The sequence below is a fragment of the Mrakia frigida genome, assembly GCF_051309035.1.
Source record: "Mrakia frigida strain ATCC 22029 unplaced genomic scaffold BDY24scaffold_2, whole genome shotgun sequence".
In the NCBI taxonomy this organism is placed as follows: domain Eukaryota; kingdom Fungi; phylum Basidiomycota; class Tremellomycetes; order Cystofilobasidiales; family Mrakiaceae; genus Mrakia; species Mrakia frigida.
The window spans coordinates 510,594-536,840 of NW_027481279.1; the positions used below are offsets into that span (position 1 = coordinate 510,594).

General features: G+C 54.7%; 9 protein-coding genes across 9 annotated transcripts; 4 read left to right on the plus strand and 5 right to left on the minus strand.

Moving 5' to 3' along the window:
- Window positions 1-137: 137 nt before the first annotated feature.
- BDY24DRAFT_375143 (uncharacterized protein) lies at window positions 138-928 on the minus strand. The gene is made up of 2 exons (XM_076638509.1): window positions 788-928; window positions 138-648 (listed from the first exon to the last, which is right to left on the minus strand). The coding sequence occupies exons 1-2, from the start codon at window positions 839-841 to the stop codon at window positions 298-300; spliced, it is 405 nt and encodes a 134-aa protein (XP_076500682.1). The 5' UTR covers window positions 842-928; the 3' UTR covers window positions 138-297.
- A 54-nt stretch (window positions 929-982) lies between these two features.
- BDY24DRAFT_375152 (zinc finger MYND domain-containing protein) lies at window positions 983-2,418 on the plus strand. The gene is made up of 6 exons (XM_076638510.1): window positions 983-1,181; window positions 1,261-1,308; window positions 1,378-1,558; window positions 1,636-2,087; window positions 2,169-2,196; window positions 2,264-2,418. Exons 1-6 carry the CDS (start codon window positions 1,047-1,049, stop codon window positions 2,320-2,322), a joined length of 903 nt encoding a protein of 300 aa, XP_076500683.1. The 5' UTR covers window positions 983-1,046; the 3' UTR covers window positions 2,323-2,418.
- A 317-nt stretch (window positions 2,419-2,735) lies between these two features.
- RRP5 (Rrp5p) lies at window positions 2,736-8,952 on the minus strand. The gene is made up of 17 exons (XM_076644303.1): window positions 8,620-8,952; window positions 8,384-8,513; window positions 8,276-8,298; window positions 7,727-8,125; window positions 7,528-7,657; window positions 7,353-7,462; window positions 6,852-7,283; window positions 6,395-6,736; window positions 6,083-6,288; window positions 5,107-5,980; window positions 4,970-5,031; window positions 4,689-4,884; window positions 4,310-4,597; window positions 3,652-4,230; window positions 3,394-3,547; window positions 3,137-3,302; window positions 2,736-3,043 (listed from the first exon to the last, which is right to left on the minus strand). Exons 1-17 carry the CDS (start codon window positions 8,902-8,904, stop codon window positions 2,830-2,832), a joined length of 4,590 nt encoding a protein of 1,529 aa, XP_076500684.1. The 5' UTR covers window positions 8,905-8,952; the 3' UTR covers window positions 2,736-2,829.
- Window positions 8,953-8,993: 41 nt separating this feature from the next.
- Window positions 8,994-10,394, plus strand: BDY24DRAFT_93177 (J domain-containing protein). The gene is made up of 4 exons (XM_076645242.1): window positions 8,994-9,301; window positions 9,375-9,445; window positions 9,509-10,074; window positions 10,189-10,394. Exons 1-3 carry the CDS (start codon window positions 9,142-9,144, stop codon window positions 10,055-10,057), a joined length of 780 nt encoding a protein of 259 aa, XP_076500685.1. The 5' UTR covers window positions 8,994-9,141; the 3' UTR covers window positions 10,058-10,074; window positions 10,189-10,394.
- A 918-nt stretch (window positions 10,395-11,312) lies between these two features.
- On the minus strand, window positions 11,313-12,467 carry SSS1 (translocon subunit SSS1). The gene is made up of 5 exons (XM_076638511.1): window positions 12,268-12,467; window positions 12,163-12,196; window positions 11,608-11,695; window positions 11,506-11,520; window positions 11,313-11,431 (listed from the first exon to the last, which is right to left on the minus strand). Exons 1-5 carry the CDS (start codon window positions 12,337-12,339, stop codon window positions 11,419-11,421), a joined length of 222 nt encoding a protein of 73 aa, XP_076500686.1. The 5' UTR covers window positions 12,340-12,467; the 3' UTR covers window positions 11,313-11,418.
- A 555-nt stretch (window positions 12,468-13,022) lies between these two features.
- On the plus strand, window positions 13,023-15,609 carry BDY24DRAFT_375162 (FHA domain-containing serine/threonine-protein kinase). Its single transcript, XM_076638512.1, has 14 exons — window positions 13,023-13,207; window positions 13,306-13,357; window positions 13,466-13,519; window positions 13,636-13,675; window positions 13,753-13,858; window positions 13,936-14,156; window positions 14,220-14,246; window positions 14,373-14,503; window positions 14,617-14,716; window positions 14,790-14,820; window positions 14,894-14,901; window positions 14,980-14,992; window positions 15,070-15,268; window positions 15,366-15,609. The coding sequence occupies exons 1-14, from the start codon at window positions 13,045-13,047 to the stop codon at window positions 15,514-15,516; spliced, it is 1,296 nt and encodes a 431-aa protein (XP_076500687.1). The 5' UTR covers window positions 13,023-13,044; the 3' UTR covers window positions 15,517-15,609.
- Window positions 15,610-15,933: 324 nt separating this feature from the next.
- Window positions 15,934-19,911, plus strand: BDY24DRAFT_93280 (uncharacterized protein). Its single transcript, XM_076645245.1, has 6 exons — window positions 15,934-16,339; window positions 16,418-16,687; window positions 16,860-17,047; window positions 17,127-17,240; window positions 17,317-17,601; window positions 17,706-19,911. The coding sequence occupies exons 1-6, from the start codon at window positions 16,245-16,247 to the stop codon at window positions 19,766-19,768; spliced, it is 3,015 nt and encodes a 1,004-aa protein (XP_076500688.1). The 5' UTR covers window positions 15,934-16,244; the 3' UTR covers window positions 19,769-19,911.
- Window positions 19,912-20,456: 545 nt separating this feature from the next.
- Window positions 20,457-24,438, minus strand: BDY24DRAFT_93302 (uncharacterized protein). The gene is made up of 6 exons (XM_076645246.1): window positions 24,219-24,438; window positions 23,984-24,071; window positions 23,319-23,868; window positions 23,015-23,158; window positions 22,732-22,882; window positions 20,457-22,617 (listed from the first exon to the last, which is right to left on the minus strand). The coding sequence occupies exons 1-6, from the start codon at window positions 24,249-24,251 to the stop codon at window positions 20,671-20,673; spliced, it is 2,913 nt and encodes a 970-aa protein (XP_076500689.1). The 5' UTR covers window positions 24,252-24,438; the 3' UTR covers window positions 20,457-20,670.
- A 616-nt stretch (window positions 24,439-25,054) lies between these two features.
- BDY24DRAFT_411501 (uncharacterized protein) lies at window positions 25,055-26,166 on the minus strand (the record flags this gene model as incomplete). The annotated part of the gene is made up of 6 exons (XM_076642941.1): window positions 25,055-25,196; window positions 25,283-25,349; window positions 25,425-25,496; window positions 25,576-25,657; window positions 25,748-25,865; window positions 25,979-26,166. 6 exons carry the CDS (start codon window positions 26,164-26,166, stop codon window positions 25,055-25,057), a joined length of 669 nt encoding a protein of 222 aa, XP_076500690.1.
- Window positions 26,167-26,247: the final 81 nt, after the last annotated feature.

The window sequence follows — 26,247 nt, forward strand, 5'->3', positions numbered from 1 at the left end:
TTTATTTCCCTTCTTGAAAGGCAAAGCGGTGGCGGTGGGTTGAAGGATGGAGGAAGGAGTTGAGGTTCGACGCGTCGGCCCAGCTTACTTTCGCTTTGCGTCGTTTGTGAGCTTGCGTTCCCGGACGTGAGCTGAAACGAAAGAGAGCAGAGTACCATAGGATAGCTGGAGTAAGCAAAGAAAGAAGACGAAAAGCTCCAGTCTCTTCCTCCCGACCTCATTTTCTGCGACCGACGAGACAAACTCGCACAAAGGCACCACTCCTCCTCTTCACCATGTCCGCAGGGAGAAGCTCATTCAGATGGGAAGCCGTTCTTGGTCCTCGATGGTCCTCCTGAGCGTTCTGATTTCTGAGGAGAGTTTGGCGCGGGAGGAGGTGTGAGCTTCGTTCTGTTTGGAGAGACGAGCGATGGACGAGTGCCGAGCCTTGTTCTCCTCCTTGAGCTGACCGACGAGGGAGAAGAGTTGAGCGATTTGGGAAGCGACCGAGGATTCGTTTGAGGCTGCTGCTGGTTCGAGTGCGAGTTGAGAGAGCAGCTGGGGATGAGTGGAAGGGTGGGTCGTTGAGGAGAACGAGGAGGAGGAGGAGGGAGGAGGAGGTTGAAAGACGTTTCGGGAGATATGAGGGGTTGAAGGGAGGAGTTCGTCCTGTCAATCGAAGAAGGAGATGAAGAGTAGCATATCAGCACTCGTCTTGCGAGACGTATAGAAGAATCAAAGAGAGTGAGAGAACGAAGAAGGAGGAGGAGAGATGGAGGGGAAGGAGGAGTCGAGGACTCGAGCTCACCTTTCGTTCTTCCTCCTCCTCTGCCCTCCCTTCGTGTGAGAGTTCGTTCCGCATATCCAGCGAGAAGAAGGTGGTGACCCTAGAGATCTGCGTGACGGAGATTGTCGACTGAATAAATTCGTGTTTTGGAGAAGGATGGGGTGAGAGGGAAAAAGGAAGAAGAGGTTGACCTTTCGAAGTTGAGCTCGACGTCCACCCTCCTCCTTCTCCCCCTCCTCCTTCTCTCCCTCCTTCCTCCTCCATCCTTCCTGCTCTTACCATGGAAACTCAATCGGTAGCCAAGCTCGCTCAGCTCCTACGACTCTCATCGGGTGGAACAGATGAAGAGCCTGAGGGAAGGACGGGGAAGAGCTCTGCTCAAGTCGACCGCATTGCCGTTCAAGATCATCTGAAGGTTCGACCTCCTCTCTCTGCCCTCCCTACTTCTGGGAATCGATAACTGACCATATCTTCCCTTCAATCCATCTGGTTAGCTCTTATACGCTCCCGGTGTATCTGATGAGGTCCAGAAATCGTTCGCAGTGCGGCCCTGATCTGGAGGTGGCTCGAGGTCTCGCTCTGACAATTTTGCGTGCTTTCTACTTCCACAGAGAGAGTTCGCTTCTCAATACCTACTATCCCTCGTTCATCGATGCACTCTAGTGGAAGTGACCGAACTAGTACCCTACCACGAAACCCTCCTCGTCCTCCTCCAGCACGACGACGCCTACCTGCCTCGCTTCGTTCGAAAATCCCCAGAAGAAGCGTGTTCTCTCTACCTTAGCTTTGTGGGTTTCATCGTGGCGTTAATGCAGCATCTAACGGTCAGCATGCATCTGCAACGGCACCACTACTGAACTTGACGCGAGCTGATCTCCCTTTCTTTCCTCCCCCATCGTTTTGTCTCCGTCCTCTCGAATTCATCCGACAGGCTCTCACCTCCTACGCCACAGCAAACGCTGCCCTCAGGTCCTTTATTATTTTCGTCCTGAGGCTCATACAACATCTCTCAACGAACTTGCCGTCCCTTCCCCCGCCAGGCTCAGCAGCACTCCTCCGTCTCGCGACCCGAATCAGGACCGACCCTTCTTTCAGGCAGACCGCGACGTCCCCAGAGAACGTCACTTCCACCTTCCTAGACATTCTGGACGTCCTGATCGGAGGAGAAGTAAATCCGAGGAAACTCAGAGGGACGTTCGTCCAGGAGGGTTTCGCTGGCGTCTGGTGGACCTGCGAGCTCCAGGTCAAGTCGAGCGGACCCATAGACGGCTCGAGATGTACCCAGCTCAAGGAAGGAGAGGAGATGATGCAGTGTTCGAGGGTGAGCTCGTTTCCTTTCTCGGTCTCTTTCGTCTTCGTTCACGTCGTTGACCGTTTCTTCCTCGACGCCTCGATCGAGTAGTGTCTCTCCGTTCGCTACTGCTCCAAGGGTTTGTCTCTGCTCTTCTTCCCATCTTTCTTGATACTGACTCGACCTTTCCGTACCTCTTCACTCAGAACACCAACGAGCCGATTGGAAGAGACACAAGAAGTTATGTTTCAAGCCGACGTGGTGAACGAGGACGAAGTCGATTTGCTTTTCGTGTCGAAGTTTGGGAGCTTGGACGGGGAAGTGAAGAAATTGATTGACTCATCGGTAGTCACGATTTATGGTAGGTCTGCGACCAGAAGCCGTCTCTCGAAGGAATGAAAGCTGATTCGACGCGTCGGTTTTGGATTTGTTAGATCTCCCCCTTTTCGTCACCCTGGGCTGAAAAAAAAAAACGAGAGCCGCGTGGAATAGGCTCATAGCTCGACACTTTCCTGTTCGATGTCGAGAAGGAGAACGAGACGTGAGTCGGAGTCTTTCAGACGAAGCGGCGACGCGACCGGTCGTCCCTCTTCCGCTCGTCTTGTTGCTGCCCTCCGAGTCTTCTTGCTCCTCGTCCATATCCTGCTGACTGCCTCTTCCTTTCGAAGAGACCGAAGACGATAGCGAAGCAGATGCGAATAGAGAGAACACGGCCAAACCGAAACAAAGAAACTACTGAAAACGAAACTGAGATGCAAAAAGCAACCGAACTCTACTCCTCCATCTCCTCGTCCGCCCCTCCTCCTCCACCAGCCGAAGCCAAAGCGGCCTTCTGCACGAAAGCAACCGCCTTGGCCTTGACCATCTCGGCTCCACTGTCGTCCCCAGGAAGAGCGAGACGTCGCTCAAGTCCCATCCACTTCTTGAACAGAGCCTTGGCCTTCTTCATGGCGAGCTTTTGACCGATGACTCGCTCGAAGAGGTTTCTGAAGAGGCGAAGAAGAAGGAAGGAAGACGTCAGCGATGCGAGAGGGTAGAGGAGGGCGGACGAAGGGGACGAAAGAAGACGAGGGACTCACCGAACGCTCTGGATATCTCCTTGCTTGACCTCCATGTCGATGTAGACGGTCCAAAGGTCGAGTCGCTTAGGGTAGCTATCGATGATTCCCTCGAAGATGGTCTTGCCTCGCTCGGCATCTCCGTGCTTGAACTCGAGTTGAGCGAACTTGGAGATGGTTTTGATGTCTGAAAGAAACGAACGAGGTGAACAAGGTCAGTACCTGATGTTGAGAAACGATCGAGAAGGAAGAGAGAGCTAGGAGGATATGGAACTCACGTTCCGACTTGGGAAGGGACTTGAGACTTCGAGGAAGAAGCTCTCGAGCGGCCTCAGCGTTGTCTCGGTTTAGGTAGTACTCTCCGAACGAGGTCCAGACCTGGGAGCTCTGACCGAACTTCTTCAAAGCACGCTTGTAGGTCTCCTCGGCCTTCTGTTAAGGGGAAGGAGATGTAGCCGAAGGGAGGAAGGATGTCAGCGAAAGAATTCGAACGAGGGACGGGGACGCGTCGAGAAAGAAATGAAGAAGAAACGAACCTCGAACTTCTCCGTCTTCTCGTAGATATCCGCCATCCTGAGGTGAACCGTCTCGGGATCGTTGAATTGAATAGCCCTCTTGAACAACAGCTCGGTCGTATCCTCGGTTCCGAAGGTGTTCTCCAAGTTGAGCAAAGCGATCCAGACGTTCAACTTCTCTCCCTCCTCCCTGAAGTTGATGGTCTTGAGAGCTCGGTGTCCGATATCCCTCGCCTTTCCGACCTCCGAGATCTGGAGCTGGAACGACATGTACTGGATCCAGAGGAACGACGAGTTGGGGGATCCGAGGAGGAGTCGCTCGAAGTCGCCTGTCGATTCCGGGGCTCGAGATTGAAGGTCGGCGGTGAGATCCTGCTGGATGGACTTCTTCTGCTTCTTGGACTTGGAGGCGTCGACAGTAGGGGCGGGGGCATCGTCGTCAGAGTCGGACTCTTCCTCGTCGTCGGAGCCGTCTTTGGCAGACCACGAGAATCCTCCAGAGAGCATGAGAGTCGAACCGGCGGTGGAGGCGGAAGCTTTGGAGGCTTTGGACTTGGAGGAAGCGGCCTTGGGGGTATCTTCGTCGTTGAACATGACGACCTACAGGAAAGGAAGAGCAGGAGAGGGTCAGCAAAGGAAAGCTCAAGCTGAATCGATGAAAAAAAGAGCAGAGGCTCACCTCCTCATCCGACTCCTCGTCTTCCTCCCCAGCAGCAGCCTCAGCAACTTCCTCCTCAGATCCATCAACCATCTCGACGTCACTCTCCTCCTCTTCCTCGTCCGATCCTTCCTCCTCCTCCTCGTCGTCCTCCTCCTGGAAATCCTCATCGACGAAGTAGCTGGGCTTGATTCCGAACGAGATCTTCCTGGCCTCAGCATCGAGGGTAAGGATGACGGCCTTGACGGTATCTCCCTCTCGGAATCCCTTGAGAGCCTTTCCGACGTCCGAGGTAGCATCGTCGGAGAGCTGCGTGAAACCCAACCGACGGAGGGAAAGGTCAGCTGGAGCTCGACGAAAGAAGAGACGCGACGAGAAGTTTGGAAGGAGGAAGACGAACCTCCGACTTGTGGCAAAGACCCGAGATGGTGGTATCGTCTATACGAAGGAAGATTCCGAACGTCTCGACTCGCTTGACGATGGCGTCGACCTTCTGTCCGACCTCGAAGTTTCCGTACGAGAGGTTCTTGACTCGAGGCTCAGGAGCAGCCTTGGTTCGGAAGGTGAGCTCGACTTGGTTTCGATCGACGTTGACGCTGGTGAAGGTAGTGAAGAGGCGTAAGTTAGCTTGATGTTGAGTGGAAGAAAGACTGGGGGAGAGAGGAGAGAGACGCGACGAACCTCGAGACCTTTCCTTCGACGACCTGACCGAGCTCGAAGCGAGGCTTCCACTCCTTGACGAACTGAGAGATAAGAACCAGCAACAAGGAAGTCAGCTCGAGCAAGAGAGGAAAGACAAACGAAGCTTCTGCACTGACCTCATCGAACAAATCCTTGATCATGACCCTCGCCGTCACGTCCCTCCCCAAGCTCACAAACAACCCTCCATCCGTAATCCCCTTCACGAACCCTCGGACCTGCTGTCCAACCTCGAGTCCCTCCACACTCTCAATCTCCCTATCCACCACCTTGGACGCCTTGCTCGAAGGGTTCACCCTCGACTGCCTCGTCGACAGATCGATCCTCTTGGTCAACGCCTCGACCTTGAGCACCACGCACTTGACGATGGCTCCGACCTCAGGGAGAGCGAGTCCCTTCTTGAAGTCGTCCGACGAATCGGTAAGGTGGACTCGACCTCGAAGGGACTTGGAGATCTGGATGTTGGCTCCTTGAGGACCGTGGGAGACGACTCGACCGGGGACGACCTCTCCAACGACGATAGAATCGAACGAGATGGACGGCTGGGAGATTCCGGAAGGAGGAGCCTTGGTCGAGACGGTTTCCTTCTTAGGCTTGTTGGCCACGATGAGCAAGCTCTTCTCGTCGTCCTTCGCCACGACCACGAGATCCGTGAGCTTCTCCCCGAGCTGAACCGAGTTCGAGAGTTCGTCGACGGGGATTCCTCGATGGTGAGCGAGGTTGGATTTCGAGAGGAGGGCTTTGGCTTGGGAGGGAGCGAGGGTAACGAGGATGTGTGCCTTGTGAAGAGCCGAGATGGTTCCTTCGACGATGTTTCCGATTTCGACGTCCGAGGTAGAGACGACGGTGGCGGAGGCGGAGGGTTTGGCTCCTGGGAGGGCTTGTCGGATGGAAGCGACGAGTCGGTTGGTGGTAGAGTCGGCGTTGATGATCTTGATCTTGACAGGTTTTCCGATGAAGAAGGAGGTGTCGAGGGATTGGATGAAGGTGTCGCTGCGAAGGAGAGAGGAGAGGAGAGGAGACGCGTAAAAAAACAGCGAGCAAATGACGAGACGAAGAAAACGAAACGAGTTGGCGGACGGATAGAGAACTCACCTAGCCTCTCCAACAGGGACGAAAGCTCGAATGCCACCGTACATGTCGACGAGCATTCCCTTGTCCAAGAACCTCGAGACGACTCCGTCGGTGATGGTGTCGACCTGGGCGTCCTCGAACGAAGCGACGATGGGGAGATCGGAATCAACAAGAGTCTTCTTGAGGGTGATGGAGACTCGTCCCTTCTCGGGCTCGGCGGTGAGAATCTGAGGGGAGAAAGAGAGAAATGGAAAGAGAGACGCGTCGAGTCAGCCCAGCGTCTCGTCTTCATCCTCGAACGAGAGATCAAGGAAGAGAAACCCTACTACTCACTCTACACTTGACAACAGTCCCAGCCTTAAACCTCCTCTCAGGGTTCTTCAACTTGATATCGGCGTAGTGCAAGGGCCAAACGACTCCATCAACGGATCCGTGAAGATCGATGAACAACCCGTTCGAAGTCAACCGCTTGATGGTTCCCTTCATGATCTCTCCAACGACGACTTCCGAGACCTTCATGAACTTCTTCTCGAGGACGGAGGGCTTGAAGGAGAGTTGGATGAGACCGTCGAGGGAGGCCATTCCGACGACTCGAGCTTTGTGGGTTGAGCCGACCTTGAAAGGACCGGAGGTTCCTGAGAGGGTAGCGGTGTGCTCGTCGGCGAGTTGAGAGATCTGGTGAGGGCAGGAGTTAAGGAAGAGAAGGGATATGAGCTCGAGGGAGAGAGAACGGGACGGACGAAGAGGGGGAAGGGAAGAGAACCGAGACGCGTCGAAACTAAAAACTCACATGGACGTAACCCCTGACTCCGTCATCCACATCGACCACCAGTCCCCATTCACTCTCCACCCTCACCACCGTAACCCTCTCGAATACCGTTCCAATCTCCGCAAACTCCTCCATGCTCTCCGCTCCACTCCCTTCCGGAGGGCTCTGCTCTCCCAACGCAAGCACATGAGGCAGCAAGCTCAACCCGAACCTCTGGGTCTGATCGGCCGCACTGGTAGTGAGGTACGTGATCCTGGCCTTGATCTTCTTTCCGATCTTGTACGAGTTGGCGATGTCGTCGGCTTGCTGAGGAGGGATGTGGAACGAGTCGACGGTTCCGTCGAAGAAGCCGAGAAGCTTGAGGTTGAGACCTGATCCTGGGACGACGGCGGTGATGAGAGCTTGGACGAGGGTTCCGGGGAGAAGGGAGGTGATGGAAGAGACGTTGGTGAGCTAGATAGAAAGAACCAAAGAAGTCAGCAAAGGAAGAGCTGGAGGGGAGGAGGGAGAGGGACGACGAACGGAGGAGGTAGCGAGCTTGGTCGCAGAGACGGTGAACGTGCAAGTTCGCTTGTTCTCGGCCATCTTGAGGACACAGGTATCGATGAGCTGACCAACTTGGAGGTGTCGGCCTGTTGAAGAGAAAGAGATCGAGTCAGAAAGGAGCCGAGGCGAGGAGATGGAGACGCGAACTGACCATCCTTCGAGATCGAGTTGGGAGTGAACTCCTTGACGTCTTTGAACGACAGGAAACCCTGGAAGTCGGGCATGCCGAGGTCGAGGATGTATCCGTGATCTTCGATGCTCTGAACAGAAGCTGACATGCACTGATGAACCCGAACGAAAACGAAATGATCAGCTCTCGACCTCGAACTCGCGTCGAGAGAAGGACTCACGAATCCCTCCTCCAAATCAACCTTCTTGATCCCCTCGTTGACCACCTTAGGATCCAACGTAAGCTCAACTCTCCTGCAGCTCCTCTCCATCTCATCTCTAGGCTTCCAACCCTCCAACGCAGCCGGGCTCGAGGTTCCAACGAGATGCAAGGCCGTCACGTTGGCTCGAACGTACTGTCCGACCTTGAAGAAGACCTCGAGAGAAGGGACGTCCTCCTCCTCGTCCTGGGATTCCTCTCCGTCGTCGGAAGGGGAGAGAGCGTTGAGTCGGGTGGTGAGAGGTTGGGAGATTTGGGTGATGGGGACGTGAGCGAACATTTGGTTGGGAAGGGAGACGACGAGGTGAAGAGGGTGAATGGAGTGGATTCGTCCGAAGAGGGGAGTTCCGATGGAGAGACGCTGCGATGAGGGAGAGTAAGAAGAGCGAAGAAGGTCAGCATTAAGTCTGAAGGAGTGGCGAGAGAGTGAAGGAGCGAGGAAAGAAAGGAAGGAAGGAGAGAGAAGTGCGAGCTCAAAAGCTTTCGACGAAGGGAGGGATTGGAGACTGACCTTGTAGTTCAAGTGTTCGACACCTTTGAACAAAATCAAGACCATGATCAGCTCTCTGGATCTACTTAGATGTCGAGATCGAAGTCCAAGAGGGAAATATACACTCACGGAAGGTCTCAGCGTCAACTCCAGCGGCTGAGGAGGAAGCAGCGGCAGCTTTGGATTTCTTTCCTCCAGGAGCAGCTCCCTCTCTCTGCTTTCCCTTCAGCTTGGCCTTCTTAGCAGCAGCGGCAGAATCCTACGTAGGAGAGCAGGGTAGAGTATGGTCAGCTTCGGATCCTCGTCTGGGATCTCTACGGGGCAGAAACGAGCTCGAAAGGAAGGGAGAGGACTCTTGAACTGACCTCGACTCTAGCATCAGCATCGGCTTCCTTCCTCGCCTCGTTGGTAGCCTCCTTGAACTCGAACGGAGTCAAAGCGGAACCTCCACCTCGAGGGAAATCGACGTCGTCCTGAACGAGCGAGGATTTGTAAGGAAGCGTAGGGGGGCCTTGGGTAGCGGTGGTAGGGATCGTTCGAGGTTGCTGAGGTTGAACGGGCTGTTTGTCGTTCGTAGGCTTGGATTTTTTGGAGGGTTTGGAAGAATCTTCCGCCGCTCGCTTCTTCCCTTTGGAAGGAGGAGGAGCCATAGTAAGAGAAGAGAGGAAGGAGGGGGGAGAGGAAGGGAGTTGGAGGTTGAAGGTCAAGTAGAGAAGCGAAATTCGTTGAGCTGAGAGGCCCTCCTTTCTTCCCACGCCTGGCCTCGATCCGAGTCCGCGAGCTCGACACCTCTCCCTCCTTCCCTTCCTTCCTTTCTCCTCCTTCAACTGCATCTAGCGCAAGATCGACAGCCTCTACTCCCCTTCTCTCTTCTCTTCTCGGCTCGGATGCATCGAAGTCTACCTCACACGGTCCCATCTCGTAGATCGTTCGCTTCCCCGTCGTCTCCCTGTCAACTCTACGAGTTCCCTCGCTCTCCGAATCCAACCCTCTGGCAGATTCTGGGAGTCAAGGAGAACGCTTCGATAGCAGAGGTCAAAGCAGCTTGTGAATCACAACCTCTGCACTCTCAGCTTCCACTTCGTAGAGATTCTGACCTTTCTACGGTCTACTTTGACAGACTACGACCGAGTCCGAACGCTTCATCCTGATGCTCAAAGCTCAAACGATCACCATCCAATATCACAAAAAGTGAGCCTTCCCTCGCTCTTGTTCTTTCTACAGACTCAAGCTGATCTCTCGGTGTATCTGTAGGATCGATTTCATCTTCTTCAAACGGCCTACGAGACTCTAGGCAACGCTGATAAGCGAGCATCGTACATCAGGTCAGTCGAGTCGACGGCTCGTGTGACGTCCGCCCTTTTCGTTTCCTTCCTCTCTTCTTGCAACGAGCTCATCATCTCTCTCTCGCCTTCGTCCTCTTTTCGTCGACCTATAGCGCACAACGCTTTCGAGTTCGTCCCTTTTCCCCCGACATCTTCCCTCCCCTTCTCGCCTCGAAGCTCACCTTCCTTCTTTCCTTTTTCCTTCAGTTCGCCGACCGTCCCAACTCCCCCTCCAGACGACCTCCTCTTGACCCTCACTACAATCCCGCCTCAACTCGCTGGACGACCTGGGAAGGTCGCTCTGACCATCCTCGTTCCTCTCCCTTCACAAACTCCCAACGACCTCCTCCTCGGAATCCAACCTCGCCCTTTAGGGACCCGTTCTCAGCAGCTTGGAGTCAATCGAGGAACAGCTCGCCGTACGGGAAGTATCACACGGGGGCTGCGATGGACGGACCGGCGAAGGATAGGGTCGTGACGTGGTTGCTTTGCTGGGTGAGTGAAACGAAGGAGATGGAACGAGACCAAACGAGACGCGTCCCTCTCTCCTCCTCGTCCCTGCCTCGCTGACCCTTTCTTTCCCTCTCTCTTCTATTTACGCGTTCTCAGATGTTGTTCGGTATCCTCCTCTCCCAAAACCAAGCTTCCAACTACGACAACGCTCTCAAAGCCTCTCACTCCTCTGCTCTCTCCTCCCTCCGCGACGCAGAAGACTCCGCTCGAGGCCGTGGGGAATGGCGTCCAGCCGTCGAATCTCGTTTAGCGAGGTTTCGAGCACGGGAGGAACAGGTCAAGGAGGAGAAGTTCCAAGCCGAGGTGTTGGCCATGATGCAGCAGGAGTTCAGGAACAAGCAACATCGCCGACAAACCGACTCCAGCCCCTCCTCTTCCAACGACGGTCCCTCTCCCTCTCCCTCTTCGCCAAACCTTCAACCCCCAACCCTCGAAGAAGCTCGTCGTCTCTCTCAGCAAATGATCGAGGAAGAACTTCGCGACACCCGAGCCGCTCGAGAAGAACGTCGCCTCCGAAATCTATCCTACCCTCCAGGCTTCATCGGTCCTAAACAACAAATCCCAGGGATGGTGCGAGTCGTTCGATCAAAGGCAGATGTCGGGGAGGGGGAGGGAAGAGGCGCGAGGCCGTTAACGGGGAAGGAGAGAAGGAAGGAACTGATGGCAGCAGGGGTTCGAGAGCCCGGAAATCCAGCAAGGGATTTGCCCGAAGGGTCGACGTTGAAGCCCGTGGAGGGAGGGTTTGGGCTGCCGGCAATGACTATGGGTGGGGAGAGGAGGGTGGAAGTGGGAGTGTAGGGCGGGGGGGGGGGAGCAGGTGGTGGAGGAGGGAGGGGAGTAGGTTGTGATGTTTCGTTTTTCATTGCTTTGCTTTTTTGGGGCTGGTGTCGTTGTGTATCTTTATCTTTCTTTCGTTTCCTGTAGCGTACGACGACCTTTGATGACTCCTTCTAGCATTGTCAGAAGAGGGACGAGGAAGGGAGAGAGGAAGAAATGGAACGACGCGTCGCTAGGTTTCCTGTCTTTGCGAGTTCAGAGCGAAGGAAAGTCGAGCTGGTGGACTTCAGACGCAGGATTTACCGTTGGCAGTGGAGATGTACACTCTGCTGAGCAGATAGGAGAGCAAATGAAGTAAGGAAGCAGAGGCAACGTGAGCGACGAGGTCTTGCCAAAACGACTCTCTCTCTCTCTCTTTCTCTCTCTCTCTCTCCCGCGCCTCATCGAGCGTAAATCTGTCAAGTCCGAAATCGTCATCAAACCGAAAGAAAGCCAACCGAAAGAAACCCTCCTCTCCCATCTCGTCCGACGTCCAGCGTCCAGATCGATTTAAGCACCACCGCTGCAAGATCCAAGGCAAAGAGAACGGAGGTCAGCATGACGAACCTGGCCAGAGCAAGAGAGAATGTCACGTACACCAAGATGTTGTTGCTACGAGAACGAAACAGAAGGAGAAAGCTAGAGGTCAGCGAAGCGTCGAGCTCGAGCTGAAGGAAAGGAAGAGACGTGAGGACGCACATGGGGATGTGAATGAGCTTGACGAAGTAACCGAGGAATCCCATGACAGCGAACCCTATGGCGACTGCTCGGCAGATCTCGAAGTATTCTGGTGGGGGAACGAGGGGAGAGAGGGTGAGGTCAGCAAAGAAGGAGAGGGAGGAGGAGCGAAGGGAGAGGAGAGCTCGCTCGTGGGTGACGGAGAGTGCGAGGGAGTGGCGAGAGGAGATGAGAGAGTAGGAAGAAGGTCTAGAAGTGAATAGGAGGAGGTATGGTGTTCTGTGGGTGTGGTTGTCCGGCTCTAGCAGCTCTCGTTTGAGGTGAGCTCGAGAGGAAGGAGGTCGATCGGGTCGTGAGACTTGAAGGAGCTCCTCCAGCAAAGTAAATCTTCTCCAAGATAATCACCACTCTCCCATCTACTCCCAATCGCTCCAGCAGCGTTCTGAAGGTGTCGGTTTGTCCTGCAGAGGTCGAAGGAAGGCATCATGCTGAGCTTCGACCCTGCCAGCGAGCTCGCCCTCCCTCCTTCCTTCCCATCGCTGAGCTCTCCTCCCTCTCGTTCGTGCGAAGACTGACCTTTTTGCGTTGGCTTAGCACACCGAGTCATGAACTATAGATTCAGGAAGACAGATGACTAGTCAGCTTGAGTTCTTAATACAGGAGTAGAGAGCTTCAGCTTACCTGAGTTCCCTCCTTCAAGAACGACTGAGGCAGATCGACGAACTCCTTCACTTTCTCAGCAACGTCCGCCATTTGAGTGAGAGGTTTGGTGGGGGAAAGGTGGAAGGTGGGGAAGAGAAGGGCTAAGAGAGTGTGTTGAGAGGAGAAAAGGTCGAAAAGGGCTGGTTTCTGAGGTGATGGCTGTTGGAGAGGTCTGGCTGTTGAAAGAAGAGAGAGCGAGCTCAACGAAGACGAGTTTGGCCTGTTTCACTCTGGCTCCCTCCCAACCACATTCTTCTCTTCTCTAGACTTTCCCTACTTCTCATCCAAGATGGAATCCGTCGCCTCTCAAATCGGTCAACTTTAAGAACAAGCTCGTCTTCAGGCAGAGTCCATCGCTCAGCTCTCTTTGAGTTGGTTCGGATCGGCTCCCGCTTTCGACCTTCGTTCTTCTCTCGAAGCTCTGTATGAACTGTTTCATTCTTCCTTTACACTTGACAGGACAAAGATCAGCTTGCTTCACCTCCCACCAGAACTGGACCTCCTCCCATCTTCGGATCACCTTCTTCTCCGCTGCTCTGCGCGAGCGATCAGTCTTATCTCGCCTCTCCTTCTCCTTCCTGGGGCTCTTCGGACCTCTCCTCTACGACAGCATATACATGGACGATGCCTCTACTGCCAAAGCGTTCATTCTTCCACGAGTGAGTTTGCAAGCCGCGGAGTTGGAGGTCAAAAGGGAAGGAAGCTCACCTCGCTTCTTTTCCCTTCCAACGGTCATCTCCTCCTTCGCTCTCTCTGATGCCTCAAGTCACCCAAGGACGAAAGAGATATCTTCTCCCTCCACCAGATCGATCCAAACCTCCACAACCACCCGCTCAGGATCTATCAGCTCTCAAGCTAGACAAAGGATGCAAAGGGTGCGGAGTGCTCAGAACGAGGAGAGAAGACGGGAAGCAGGAAGGTGAGCTCAACTTCTTCCTTCCTTCGTCCTTTTCCGATTTGAGAATACCTCGAGGTCATTCCTGACATGATTGTTACTGTTCTCATTTGATCCTTTAGATCTCTACATCACTTCTACGACTTCTTTCTGGATCGGAAGACGACCTGACTGGTGATCTCTCCACCTTTCTCTCCCTCTCCTCCTCCTCCCTTCGCCACTCTGGCTCGTCCTTCTCACCACCTGGACCTTGAAACTAACCTTTCTCATCTCTTATGGCAGCGACTACGTCGTATCCTTCCCCGTGGTCTCGAGAAGACACTTGAAGATTTTTGCGTCAGTCGGAAGGAGAAGGATCGAACGAGCTCGCTTCTTTCGAACGAGCTCAACGAAGCTGACATGACTTCACCTCTCCCCTTGATCACTTCTTTCCTTCCCCCTTCACATGCTAGCATCCGAAACGAACTCGAGGAAGCTCTCGTCTGTGTCGAGGTGAGTCCACTTCCCTTCATTGTTCTTCAAGTCTCGAAAAAAGAGCTGACTTCATTCTCCTCCCTCGTCCTCTCCAGGACGTCTCCACTTCGAACGGAATCCTCTACAACGGCAGCAAACCTCGAAGCAAATCTATCTTCCTCAGCGACGGAGACACCATCGAGATCCCCAAGACCGGAAAGAGCACGTCCAAGCAACCCTTCTCGACGCTCTTCCGTCGCTGACTCCTCCCTCCTCTCTCTCTCTTCCTTCTCTTGCAGAGTTCACCTACGTCCGAGATCCTGACTCCACCTCCAACAAGAAGAAGATTTCGATGACGGAGATGACTACCCTCCCCTGGAATGAGCTCGAGAAACGATTCGGAAGGAAGAAGGCGTCGCTCAGCGTTGGACAGTACACGATCTATCTCGACAAGAAGCTCGGGTCAGGGACGTTTGGAGAGGTCAGGTTGGCTTGGGACGAGATGAGAGAGATGCAGGTGGTGAGTACTATTACTGATTCATACTTCGGGAACGAGCTGACTGGAATTTTCTGGGTTGTACAGGCTTGCAAGACCGTTCGAAAGGAGAAGGTGAGTACATGCGCGCTTCGAACCACACGTCCTCTTCTCGCCTTTCTCTCTGCTCTCGCTCCAGTCTGCCCGAGACGTTGGTATTCCCCGCTGATCTTGTCTCGCTGGTTCTCGATCCCTTCCCAGATGAGAGACTCTCGCGACCGAGAGCGACTCTTGAACGAACTCGAACTCGGCCTCGCTCTTCAACATCCCAACCTCAACTCGGTTCTGTGCTGGAAGGAGGTCGACGGCGATTTCCACGTCTTTCTCAAGCTGTGAGCGCACCTGTTCACATGTTCACTGTCCATCTGAGTTCACTCGAGCCGTTGAAAGGGAGTGAGGCGAGGACTGATTCGACGCGTCTTGGTTTTCTTCTTCGTTCCCTCAGGGTCACTGGAGGGGACCTCTTCTCGTACGTCTCGAAACATCAAGGCCTCGAGCAGTCGGAAACCAAGTACCTTCTTTACCAGCTGCTGAAGGGAGTGAAGGTAAGTTGTCTTCGTTCGTCTCTTTGTATTCGGAGAGTTTCGAACTCACATCGTCCCTTTCCTTTCCTCGCAGTACATGCACGAGTCTGGGTGTGCTCATCGAGGTGGGTTTCATCTGCTCAAAATCCCTTTCTCTCGAGCTGGTCCTGATAAACTTCTCTGAATTCGGTCTCGCAGATCTCAAGGTGAGCTCGTCCTCTCGCTCCCTCCTTGGTCCTGCTCGCCTGCTGACCCTCATCCCCTCTCCTCTCGTCGCATATTAGCTCGAGAACATCCGCCAGTCCCACTCAGCCCCTCCTACATCAGATGAGGTCGAATTCTGACTCGTCTTTTCTTCCCTCCATCTACAACAGTCCTTCAAACCGGCGGATCCTACCCAACCGTCCTCATCTGCGACTTCGGCCTCTCAACTCCTCTCCCTGCCTCTCCCGAAGGACCTTACCCATCGCCTCCCTCTGGACTTACCAACGACTTCGCCATCTCATCTGTCTCTTCCAAGAAGATCACAGCAATTCGAGCAGGAAGCGTCGTTGGAACCGTCACCTACTTTCCGTGAGTCTCTCTTCCCTCTTCCTTCGTTTGTTCGTTCGTTCCGTCGAGAGAGGAGGCGAAGGAACTGACTCGAGTCCTTTCTTCTGATTTTGGCTAGTCCCGAGTACCTCATCGCTCTCCGAGAAGAAACCCTTGCGAGACAGGCTGGACGAGCTCAGAAGGGAAAGAAGAGACGAGGAGGTCTTCTCGACGCGACGAAGTCGGACAGCTGGGCTTTGGGGATCATCGGATACATCATGGCGACGTAAGTACCGACATCGATTCATCTCTTCTCACAGATCAAGCTGACCATTGGACTCTCGTCGTTTCGGCTGTCAGAGGATGCCACCCCTTCGGAAATGAGGACGACGCTGCTCAGCATCAGGAGGAGGAGTTCGTCAACGACGAGTACGACGGATACGAGGATGAGGAGATGGATGTGAAGCCCAAACCCAAGGAGAAGGGGAGAGTGACGGTCTCTGCCTTCGACCAGAGAGTTCAGTCGGGAGACGTGAGTTTGCTTCGTTTCGTGTTTCGACGCGTTCTCGGACCTCGACTGTTTGCTGATTCTGCCTTTCATTTCTCGTTCTCTCCCACAGGTGTACTGGGACCCTTCAGTCTGGAACTCTTTCCACCCATCTGGTCCGTCTTCGTCGTCTCTCTGGTACTCTCAAAGTCGAGCTGAGCTCTCTTCGTTCCTCTTCCTTTTCTTAGCGGTCGACCTCATCCGAAAACTCCTCGAACCCAACGCCGACAAGAGGCTCACTGTCTCCGAAGCTCTCTCCCACCGATGGTTCGAAATGGATAGGCAGGATCTCGAGGAACTCTACCGAATCCGAGTACTCGAAGGGGGCGTGTTTGGTTCGCCGTCGTCGAGAGGAGGAGGAGGAGGAGCAACGAGGTAGTCCGATTCCGAGCTTCTCTTAGTCGTTGCTTGCGCTCGAGAAGATGGAGGGAGATCTTGCTTGTTGTTGTGTTTGCGTCTTTGATTTCTAGCATGGCTGATTATGTGAAGAGGAGGTCGACAAAGAAGGAGAGTGAGGTTGCGAAGGGAAGGTCACGAAATCAGGCACGCGTCGATCAGGGCAGACTGTGAGTCGTCCACTCCCCTCTCTTTTCCCTTACTCGCTTCGAAGCTGATTGCTTCCTTCTTCTCTTACCTTCCAACAGTCACCCACCTCTTGTTCAGTCACTCCTTCGCTCCTTCTTCTCCCCCGTTCAACTCGAACCCTCACACTCTCTTCGTCGTCTCGCCCTCGCTTTTTCTCTCCCCCTCTCTCGTCTCCCTCCGATGGACGGCCAGTTTTCCTCAGCTTCCGAGGTCCTTCTCGCTTCTCCTGGCTTTCTCTTTCTCGTAGGATCTCTCGCTGTTGGAATCATCGGGATCTCGGTCCTCCTGGGAGTCAGGTCTGCTCTGAGGGGACGAGGGAAATCGCACAGGTGAGCTTGACTTCTCGTTCTTTTGATGGGCTGAAGGGAGGAAGGGCGGATGAGCTTCCCGAAAGCTCAGCCTTTCACGGAAGCAGCTGTAGTCTACTTCTCAAAGTCTCGGAGTTCGAAAGGGAGGAGGTTCGGAACATAGCTGACCCTCTCTTGCTCTTGCTTCTCGAAGAAACGACGAGTGGAATTCCAGGACGCCTTCTCCTCTTCGACTCCCCTTCCTTCCTCCCTTCGTCTTCCTCGTTCCCATCTTCGTCTTCTACCCTCTCAGTGGTATCTTCAACGTCACCTCCATCGGGAAATCCTCAGTCTCTCTCCACGGCTTGTCGGTCATTTTCGATGGATTGGGCCGAGGAGGATGTGAGTCGGAAGTTGTTTGGTCCTCGTCGAGCGTGCCTTGCTCAGCCACTGACTCTTTCTCCTCCCTTTTCGTCGATAGTCTGGCTCTCCCTACATCTTCTTCTACCCTTCGTCGCTCCCTATTCTCCCGATGGCATCGAATGGTGGTTCAGACGAGGTGTTGACGGTCTCCTCCTGTTGCTCTTCACGAGCTGTGAGTCGCCGCTTCATCCCTCTCTTCTCCTCGACCTCACCTGACCTCCTTCTCCTCTTTCATTCTTCCTCTACAGCTACTATCACCCTCTTAGCTTCACCCTTCCTTCCCTCTCTCGAAGGAGCAGGTCTCGTCGTATCCCACGGACTCGCTCTCGCTCTCGACTCGGTCGTCTTCCTCGTGTTGACTTTCAACAATTCGCCTTCGATCCCGAGGCTGCTAGTGCTCGGACAGCTCGCAGCTCAGGCTTCCGATATCCAAGGGATGGTCAGTGCCTCTGAAGGAGGAGCAGCAGGGTTCGACGTCGGGAGAGCCGCATGCGTGGTGATCTGGTTGGGTTTGGCTGGAGCGTGGTACACCTGTGAGTCGATCAGTTCTTCTCGATCCTCCTCCGATTGCTCTTCCTTTCTCTCTTGCTTCGATCCTCCGCTGACCCCTTGTCTCTCTTCTTCGCCGTTCGTTCAGCTTCCATCATCTCGTCTCACCTGCTCGGCGACGTCTCTCCTCCCGTCCACGATCGTCGCTCTCGACACTCTCCCTACGGAGGAGCCTATGGACAATTCACGAGTGGCAGCTCGATGGGTCAATTCTTCGGTCACGTCGCCAGCGTTCGTCCTTCTTTCATCGAGCTCTCGCCAGCTTCGTTCCAATCGCCCGAACTCACAACGCCCAATCCAGCCCACGACGTCGGATTCCGTCCGTTCAAGATGCCCGTCTCGGACGACGACGAGGTCGGGATCGCCATCTCTGGAATCAGTCCCTATGAAACCGAGAGCATCCCCTTCCCCGTCAGTCAAGAATCAGCAGGACAGACCGAGAGCTTGGTCGACACCGTCCCTCCCTCCCGAGAGAGCCAGACGCTTCTCTCCGGACTCGGTCTCGGATCTCTTCGTCGAGGATCGTCCAAGTCGACTACCAACCTTCGAGGATCCCCTTCCGGAAACGCTCTCGGTCGTTCAACTGGATCGGTCGACCTCCTCGCTGAAAGACCATCCTCGTCAAGAAGTCTTCGAGATCGAACGTCGTCCACTCTTCCCTCCCTCTTCAAACGATCAGCATCCCCTTCACCCTCACTCTCCCTCACCATTCCATCTCCCGATGCCGACGCCTTCGAGTTCGATCCGTTCTCTCGACAACAGGATCAGGGAGCGATCAAGATCCAGCGACACAACTCCGGCTACGAACCTGCCTCCGTCACGACGCCTCGACCTTCGCCGAGGGAGATCAACTTCCCAGCCGAGATCAACTTCGAGCGACGTCCATCTCAAGCTTCGTTGGTGACGCCAGAGCTCTCCTTCACGGTCAGAGCACCTTCGAGGACGGAAGTGAGGTCGGCCGTCTCGTCCTTCAACGCGGACAAGCTCAACGCCTACACCTTCCCTCAGGTCCCGTCTGCTCTCACCACTTCCACCTCCATCCCCACGGAGAACGACCAGGAAGTCGCCGTCGTCGTCGAGGAACCTCGGGACTTCAACCACTCTCGCTGGAGCACGTCTGCCTCGGACCTCACGCTCACCAAGGGAGACGAGTGGATCAAACGCGACTCCTACGTCCGAGCAAGCCTCACCCCGTCGGAGATCGGATCGAACATCACTCCTAGGAACGTCTTCAACGGGACGCCGATGAGCGGAATCTGGGGAGTCGTCGACACCGACGTCGAAGAGAAGATGGTCGAGATCCCTCTCACCGAGGAGCGCTCTCCCTTCTCTAGGATGGGCTCCCTCCTCGCAGCTCGAACCCGAGATGAAGGAATCAACATCCCTCCTCCTCCCGTCGACATTGGACGAGCTCTCACTCAACTCGCCAAGATCAGCGAGGAGTCACCTTCGCCCAAATCAGAGAAGAAACGTCCGTCTCGATTGGATCTCTCACCGTCGTCCATCTTCCGTCGAGCCTCAGGAGGAACAGGATCAGGACCCGCCTCCCCTTCGCCTTCTCCAGGAGGAACTTTCCCCTCAGGATCAGCCCTCGACGACCTCCCCTCCCCTTCGTCCTACCTCTCTCCAGGATCCCAAGCCAGACAGAACCTCCTCCGTCCCTCCTCCTCTTCCAAACTCAACACCTCCCTCATCTCTCGACCCATGCCTCAGTCGAACCGCTACCCTATCGGCCACATCTTAACCCACGACTCCAAAACTTCCATCTCGGGATCCTCCTCCACCTCCTCGTCCAACACCGCGGGTGGTCAACTCGTCTCCCCTGCCCACCGAACCTTCCGATTCGGATCTCCTCCCTCGACCCTCGACGGTGAATCCCCAGGTCCTCGAACTCCCACCATCTTCGGTCAAGGAGCACCTCCTTCGGGAGGTGGTCTTCCTTCTCCTCGACCAGCTGCGAGAGCGGCAGGAAGGGCGAGAGCAGGGACGATTCATGGAGGAGGTTTGATGGTTCCGACGAAGGGGAGAGGGTCGATGGTTTCCCTTTCGACGATGGGGAGCATCTACGACGGGGTTCCGATGATTGTGGCGAAGAGGGAGGAGGGAGGGAGAAAGGGGAGCGTGCCTAATTTGACGTCGACGTGGCTTTGAAGGGAGGAGAGAAGAAGAGACGAGACGACGCGTCGTTGTTTTTCGGTTTCCGTTTAATTTTTGCTTGTTCCCCGTTGTTTCGTCTCATTTCATCCTTAAAGTATACCCATCGTCCCACTCAGTACTACCGCTAATTTATCATACACGCTCCTATCACCCTTCGCTCTAGAATCCCTCGCTATCGCGTCACCTTCCTTTCGTTTTGCTCTCGTTCTCGTCGCGTCTCTCTTCTTCTTCCTTTGTTTTTCTCTCTTGCACTCACACGTCCGCACACTCCTTGCTTTTCTACCCTTTCTTCCGTTCCTTGCTTGCTTCGTCCAACCTCCGCTCCTTCCCTAGTTCTAGCACTTCATGCACGCTCTTTTGCCTCTCATCCCTTTGTCGCACATTCCTTTTAAGGGCAAGCATCAGTTACATCGAGAGGCCGAAAAAGAAGAGAGAATCAGAAACCGATCTACGGCATACGTAGACTAAAGAATGGAGAAACGAACAACGAGAGAAAGGGAGTCGGAGGGAGTCCATGAGAAAGGAGGAACGAAAAAAAGCGAGGGGAAACTAAGGAAGGGATGCGAAGAGTCAGAGAGAGGTATATAGCGTGGGAAGACGAAAGTATGCAAAGGGGATCGGAGATGGTAAAGCAAAGTGAGTGAGGCACGCTGATAGACTAGCGGAATGCGGCAAGAGGCGAGAAAGACAGTTCGAGAAGTCCGAAAAGAAAACAAAGTAGTGGGAGATGGTGTGTGAGAGAGAGTTCGTGCGTGTGTATGAAATCTAGTCCCGAGGTATAGTTGAGGTGTAGGATATGGTAAAGCAAAGGGCCCAAAGGAAGACGAAAGGAGAAGAACGAAAAAAGGAGGGTTGGACGCGTCCGAGAGCAGAGAGAAGGAAGGGGATGAAACCCACTACACCTTCACCCCCTCCGAATCCTCCGAAGCAGTGTAGACGGTGAACGAGCTTCCCGCCGTCCTAGGTTCCCACAGAGGCATTCCTCTCGATCCTTCCGACGAGCTCGAGGTCTGAGCCAGTTCGTGTCCGATGAACTCCTTGGGAGGAGGCGTAGGAGGTCTGGAAGGATGGGAGACGGATCGAGCGAGGATGTCCGAGTAATTCTGACCTCCGTTGGCGAGGGAGGGGGAGGGAGGGTCGTAGGATGCTCCTCGGCGGGAGAAGTTGGGAGGGGCGGCGGCGACGATGTTTGCGAGAGCGGGTTTGGAGTTGGCGTTGGCACTGGGAAGGTGAGGGAGATGACGGATGTTTGGGAAGGTGGAGGAGTGGGAGATGGGGTCCGAGGAGTGATGATTTGTGGAGGGAAGGGAGGGATTCGACTGAGATTCCGAGTTTCGAGGAGGGGAGGGAAGGTGTCGAAGGGGTTTGGGAGGCGAAGGAGTCGCTCCGACTTCCGTTGAACCGTAGAAGGATGGAGGAGTGGGAGGAAGAGGTTCGGTAGGAGGAAGTCGAGTGGGAGACCGATTTCGATTGACGTGGGGTTGATGGGATCCGACGACTGCTGGATCGAGGGAGGGAGGGGAGGGCGAGACTCGAGGATCCTGAGGTCGAGAAGGACGAGAGGCTCGAGCGGTCGCAGTGCTGGAAGAGGATTCGGATGAGGAGGGAGTTGGGATGGAGTGAGGATGAGATCGTTCTGGCGTTGCTGTAGGAGGAGGAGGCGGTGGTGGTGCTCGAGAAGGCGAGGCAACTCTGTTTCCGTTCGGTTTGACGACGACGTCTGCGACGTGAGGAGGTTTCGAAGCCTCTTGACCTCCTCGATGTCCCAGAGAGGATCCGTTCGGCTGTTTCACCGCCCTCGACGCGTCGTTCTGCGCTCCTCCAGCAGCAACAGCTCCTCCTTCCGTCGGCGAAGCGTGGGGACTTCGTTCTCCCTTTCCCTTCTTCGACATGCTCAACCTCTTCCACAACCCTCCCAAACCCTTCTCCTCCTTCGCCTCGTCTCGAAGAGCCATATCTCGAGAGACCTTCCTGCTCTTCGTCGATAGAGCGGGAGCGACGACCGGAGGAGGACCTGGAGGAGCGAGCTTCTTCGGGGACGGAGGAGCTGATTTCGGTGTTGATCCTCGACGACCTCCTTTGTGACTTCCGAAGTGAGAGAGAAGACCTCCTCCGCTGTGGTGCTGAGACGACTGAGGAGTAGCGGTTGCTGTGGTGGACGAGGAAGGAGAGGAGGAGACGGTTGGTGGTGGTGCGAGCTCGGAGGTGATGATGGGAGCGAGGGAAGGAGGAGCTCGACTGGGAGAAGCCGTCCTGAGACGACTGCTGTTGGAGGCCGAACGAGGGGAGGAGAGGGTTGCTGGAACTGCTGGGACGGGAGGGATAGGCGAAGACGTCGATTTGGCTGGTGCTGAAACCGTTCTCGACCTGGCATCCTCGCCGTCGAGGAGATCCTTGTTCGTCGGTGTCGTAGGCATCGGCGGCTCGTCCTCTGTTTTGCTCCTCCCCCACATCGACAACCTCTTCTTCTTCTTGCTCCCCGACCTATCCAGGGTGACCGTAGAAGCGGAAGCAGGAGGAAGTCCAGGCGATCCAGCTGGCGAAGGAGTCGGCGACGACGCTTGGGAGAGAGGAGAGGGAGAGTAGCCGTTTCCTGCGAGGATGGGACTTCCGTTCGGCGAGAGGAGTTCTCGTTCCTTCCCATGCGATTTTTTACGAGTAGCAGAGCTTCCATGTTCCGATTGGGACTGTTTCCTTCGATCTCCATCCTGGTTGTTGGGAGCACTGCTCATCCGACGAGCCTTCTTGCTTGCGAGCTTCGCGTCGATGGTCGAGGACGAGGGACCTTCCCATGTCGGCCAAGGGTTCTCGAACGAGGAGATCTGAGATCCTCGAGTAGGGTACTGTAGGGAGCGAAAGTAAGGCGAGGTTCGAGAGTTTCAGAAGAAGGTTTCCACGGGAAAAGAAAGAGAGGAGAGAGAGGAGGTAGGGAGAAAGAAAGGAGAGAGTCGACTGACAGGTCCGCTCATCGCCAGAGCCGAAGGATACGCTCCGTTCATCGACAAGCCCGGGTAGGCTCCGTTCATCGCACTCGGGTAGGCTCCAGACATGACGAAGGCGGGTGCTGAGTGGGTCGAGGGCGTAGGAGAGTGAGAGTTCTTGTTGCTCCTGGGTTGCGAAAGAACGAAAGGAAACGGAGGAGGTCAGCGAAACGCTCGCTCCTTCCTTCCCTTGGGAACGACAAGGACATCCGAGAGGGGATGCTGCTGATTTAGTAGAGAAAAGAAGGTCCCAACTCACATCTCAGACGAAGCAAACATATCCTCAGTCCTGTAGGAGCTCGGTCCTCCAGCTGATGGAGCTCCTCGCGTGTAGTCCCTCCTCTCGACCTGACGACTCAATCGCTTGACGGTATCCAAAGGACGCTCCATCTGGGATCGATACCTGTTTCACGAGAAGACGAGCATAGCCAGGGAGATGGAGAAGCGATGTCAGCTCGTCATGCAAAGCGGTTTCTCTTGGAAAGAGAACGAACGAACCCCCACCGCAGTGGAGAGAGTTGAGGTCGAAGGAGAGAAGGCGAAGGAAGGGATTGGGAACTCACGGATTTGAGAGATCTGGAGTCAATCCTCCAGAGAACTGAGCTGGACCTAATCCTGGTATGGAAGCGAGGGACGAAGAGGAGGAAGGCGGGGTGATCCTGTCGACTGATGAACCTGACGTTCGACGGGAGGAGGAGAGAGTCGACGACAGCGGCGGAGACGCAAGAGCTGCGTGAGGCGGCGTGCGAGGAGCGAGCTGAAGCCTGCTCCCTACGGGGAGATTCGACGAAGTTTCTTGAGGAGGAAGGGTAGAGGGAGCTGTTCGTATAGGACTGGTAGAAATTTGTTGAGATGGGGCTGGAGGGGAGGTGGGAACGAGGAAGGATTGGCGGTCGATGCTCTTGGCCGACGCTCTCGAAAGACGTCGAGCTGCTCCTCCTCCTAGGGGTTTCGTTGTAGGTTGAGTTGGAGAGGGAGGGAGAGGGTAGGAGTGAGGTGGTGGTGATGAGATCTGTCCTTCCATGAGAGTAGATTCCTTTCCAGGGGAGCGAGCGAGAGAGTCAAAGACGGGACGAGGTTGGTCGGTCGTCGAAACAGACGATCTTCGCTGCCCTGTGACAACAAAGTGAGAGGAAGAGAAGAAAGAGTCAGCGTTGGGAAGTTGTGGATCGTATCGAGCTGTATACGGAGAAGATCAGAGCCGAGGAGGGAGGGAATCGATACTTACAAGGTGCAGGAGCTGGAGGCTCGGCTGAAGGGAAGTAGTCCTCTCGTCGTTCGACAACAGGAGACACCGGAGGACTCCCAGCTTGAGCCTGGAAAGTGTACAAGAGAAGAAGAAGAACTTGTCAGTACAGGGACAAGGGGAGAGCTCAGGCGAGGTTGTCGAATGAGGAGAATGCAGCCAAGAGCCGAGGGAGGAGGAGGAGGAGGGAGAAGGAGGAGGAAGGAGCTCGACCTACCTCCATGAACGGTTCAATCTCAGGGGAGAACATCCTGTTACAGCACCAGAAGAACGGAAGAAGAAGAGAGCGAGGAGGGTTGTAACTCTCGTTGGCGAATGAAAAACCAAAGGAGGGGGCTAGGGAAGGAGAAGGTCGAAGTTGGGGAAGAAAGGGAGGAGGGGACGTCGGAGTTGAACATCATTTCGACTGGTCGCAGCTGAAGCGATCACCAGCAGAGGATACGGGGACGCCTTCGACTTTGGCGTTTCGGAAGGGAAGCAAAATGTACATAGAGGGCATCTTATCAGTTCAGGAAAGTCCTATAGAGAAAAAAGCCTGGGAGGAAGGAAAACAGACGCTGGGTCGAAACGCGTCACTGATTCTCGAGCTCAGCTCTTCAGCCTTGGTTTTTTTCTTCTCCCCTTCTCCTTCTCTGGCGTTGTCTGGCGAGCCTTGGGAGAGATTGAAATCCATTTGCCCGTTCCAGCCGAGAAACAGAGCGAGCAGTCCAAGAACCAGCAGTAGATCGAAAAAAAAAAACGACTACTGATCTCCTCCTTCCTGTTTCGCCGCGACGATCTTTTTCGAGCGTGAGTTCAACCCTCTTTCTGTCCGAGATTTTCATTGCTCTGTGAACAAGATCTCCTGTACTTAGGGAAGAGAGGAAAGGTCAAACAAGAGCTTCCCTTTCTCGAAGAAATCGGTCGAAGACGAGACGCGTATTTCTGGACGGAACGCGAGTGTCGTCCCATCGCACCGATAGAATCTCTAGACTCTCGTCTCCAGCATGGAGCTGGGGAGCACATCAGTGTGCGAAGGTCACTTAGGAAGGGAAAAGGGTACTGACGACTGGTCTACATGATCATACAAGCTCCCTCTCGTTTCTCCATTTCACCGACCAACAAACTCCCTCTCCTCTCTCCTCCTCTTCCTGCGTCGAGCTTGACGATCAGCAGACCTGAGTTGAGAGGATCGAGTTGAGCGTCTAGGTTGTACCTTGGAAGGATGGCGGAGAGTCAGTCGAGAGAGAGAGACTGACTGAACGGACGCGTCGCCTCGGAGGGAAAACGAGCTCGACTCACTTCTCCATCAGCTGCTCGATGGCAGGTTTGAGTTTCGATATCTGCTGAGACGAGTTGTTCCCTTTGCCTACATTTGAACGAAAAGGAATAAACGTGTCAGTTCTTCGAGGCTGAAGACAAGCGAGAGGAGACGAGAACGAACCGACGATGAACCTGATCCCACGATCCCCACGTCCTTGAGCTTTGCGAATCTCAGCTTCTGCAACTTCAACGGCTGCGTAAGAAGAAGCGTGATCGTCTCAGTTTGAAGAACGTAAGGCGACGAGAGAAAGCACAGAGACGGATCGACTCACCTTCTCTCACGTACAGACCGTGCAGATCTGTCGTCCCTAAAGGTTGAGTAAGGTTGTTCTGCGAGAAGATCCAATCCTGAGCCTGAGATAGAGAGAGAGAGAGAGAGAGAACGAACAAGCTCAGCGAGCTCGACAACGAACGCGAGAGTGACGGAGAGAAGAGTTCTCGCACGAACCGTCTGATCAAGCTCAGCCTTCTTCCTCTGATGATTCTTTTCCCTTCCTGGCTCAACTCGTAGGCAGCCTTCTTGTTTCCGCTCTGATAGGCTTGTTGAGATCGCTCGAAGCACCTGAAGAACGAAGAAACGGAGGAGAGGACGACCAGGTCAGCTCAGCCCAAACATCCCTCTCAGTCTCTCGCGTCCATCTTCGAGAGAAACGGATACAGAGACGCAGCACTTACGACCTCATCAGGTCCCCCTCCTTCCTAGCCCTCTCCCTCAGCTGCTGATACTTCCCCTCCTTATCCAACGCTCCGTCTTGACCTCCGATAACATCGCCCGGAAGAGCTGCTTCGTAGGCAGCAGCGGCGAGACTGCTCACGATGTTGTAGACACCTTTAGCGAAGTAGACGAGCCATGATTGCGACATGCTCCAGAACGGAAGGTGAGACTGCAGAGGTGTGAAGGGAAGGTTGGAGAGATGATGGCGGTCGGAGGAAGGACGAAATGG

Excerpts from the sequence above, each read along its gene's own strand:
- BDY24DRAFT_375143 (XM_076638509.1), bottom strand. The coding sequence starts at position 841 with ATGCGGAACGAACTCTCACACGAAGGGAGGGCAGAGGAGGAGGAAGAA. Across the intron at positions 649-787 it reads AGGAGGAGGAAGAACGAAAG|GACGAACTCCTCCCTTCAAC; the intron begins GTGAGCTCGAGT and ends TTCGATTGACAG.
- BDY24DRAFT_93177 (XM_076645242.1), top strand. The coding sequence starts at position 9,142 with ATGCATCGAAGTCTACCTCACACGGTCCCATCTCGTAGATCGTTCGCT. Across the intron at positions 9,302-9,374 it reads AGCAGAGGTCAAAGCAGCTT|ACTACGACCGAGTCCGAACG; the intron begins GTGAATCACAAC and ends CTACTTTGACAG. Across the intron at positions 9,446-9,508 it reads ACCATCCAATATCACAAAAA|GATCGATTTCATCTTCTTCA; the intron begins GTGAGCCTTCCC and ends GTGTATCTGTAG.
- BDY24DRAFT_93302 (XM_076645246.1), bottom strand. The coding sequence starts at position 24,251 with ATGTTCTCCCCTGAGATTGAACCGTTCATGGAG. Across the intron at positions 23,869-23,983 it reads GCCTCCAGCTCCTGCACCTT|GGCAGCGAAGATCGTCTGTT; the intron begins GTAAGTATCGAT and ends TTGTTGTCACAG. Across the intron at positions 22,618-22,731 it reads CTCTGGCGATGAGCGGACCT|TACCCTACTCGAGGATCTCA; the intron begins GTCAGTCGACTC and ends CGCTCCCTACAG.
- BDY24DRAFT_375162 (XM_076638512.1), top strand. The coding sequence starts at position 13,045 with ATGCCTCAAGTCACCCAAGGACGAAAGAGATATCTTCTCCCTCCACCA. Across the intron at positions 13,208-13,305 it reads AGAAGACGGGAAGCAGGAAG|ATCTCTACATCACTTCTACG; the intron begins GTGAGCTCAACT and ends TTGATCCTTTAG. Across the intron at positions 14,504-14,616 it reads TTCCACGTCTTTCTCAAGCT|GGTCACTGGAGGGGACCTCT; the intron begins GTGAGCGCACCT and ends TCGTTCCCTCAG.
- SSS1 (XM_076638511.1), bottom strand. The coding sequence starts at position 12,339 with ATGGCGGACGTTGCTGAGAAAGTGAAGGAGTTCGTCGATCTGCCTCAG. Across the intron at positions 12,197-12,267 it reads TCTTGAAGGAGGGAACTCAG|TTCATGACTCGGTGTGCTAA; the intron begins GTAAGCTGAAGC and ends CTGAATCTATAG. Across the intron at positions 11,696-12,162 it reads TGCTAAGCCAACGCAAAAAG|AATACTTCGAGATCTGCCGA; the intron begins GTCAGTCTTCGC and ends TTCCCCCACCAG.
- BDY24DRAFT_93280 (XM_076645245.1), top strand. The coding sequence starts at position 16,245 with ATGGCTGATTATGTGAAGAGGAGGTCGACAAAGAAGGAGAGTGAGGTT. Across the intron at positions 16,688-16,859 it reads GGACGAGGGAAATCGCACAG|AAACGACGAGTGGAATTCCA; the intron begins GTGAGCTTGACT and ends TGCTTCTCGAAG. Across the intron at positions 17,048-17,126 it reads TGGATTGGGCCGAGGAGGAT|TCTGGCTCTCCCTACATCTT; the intron begins GTGAGTCGGAAG and ends TTTCGTCGATAG.
- BDY24DRAFT_375152 (XM_076638510.1), top strand. The coding sequence starts at position 1,047 with ATGGAAACTCAATCGGTAGCCAAGCTCGCTCAGCTCCTACGACTCTCA. Across the intron at positions 1,559-1,635 it reads TCTCTACCTTAGCTTTGTGG|CTGATCTCCCTTTCTTTCCT; the intron begins GTTTCATCGTGG and ends ACTTGACGCGAG. Across the intron at positions 2,197-2,263 it reads CGTTCGCTACTGCTCCAAGG|AACACCAACGAGCCGATTGG; the intron begins GTTTGTCTCTGC and ends CTCTTCACTCAG.
- RRP5 (XM_076644303.1), bottom strand. The coding sequence starts at position 8,904 with ATGGCTCCTCCTCCTTCCAAAGGGAAGAAGCGAGCGGCGGAAGATTCT. Across the intron at positions 4,598-4,688 it reads GTCTTTGCCACAAGTCGGAG|CTCTCCGACGATGCTACCTC; the intron begins GTTCGTCTTCCT and ends GGTTTCACGCAG. Across the intron at positions 4,231-4,309 it reads ACGAGGAGTCGGATGAGGAG|GTCGTCATGTTCAACGACGA; the intron begins GTGAGCCTCTGC and ends CCTTTCCTGTAG.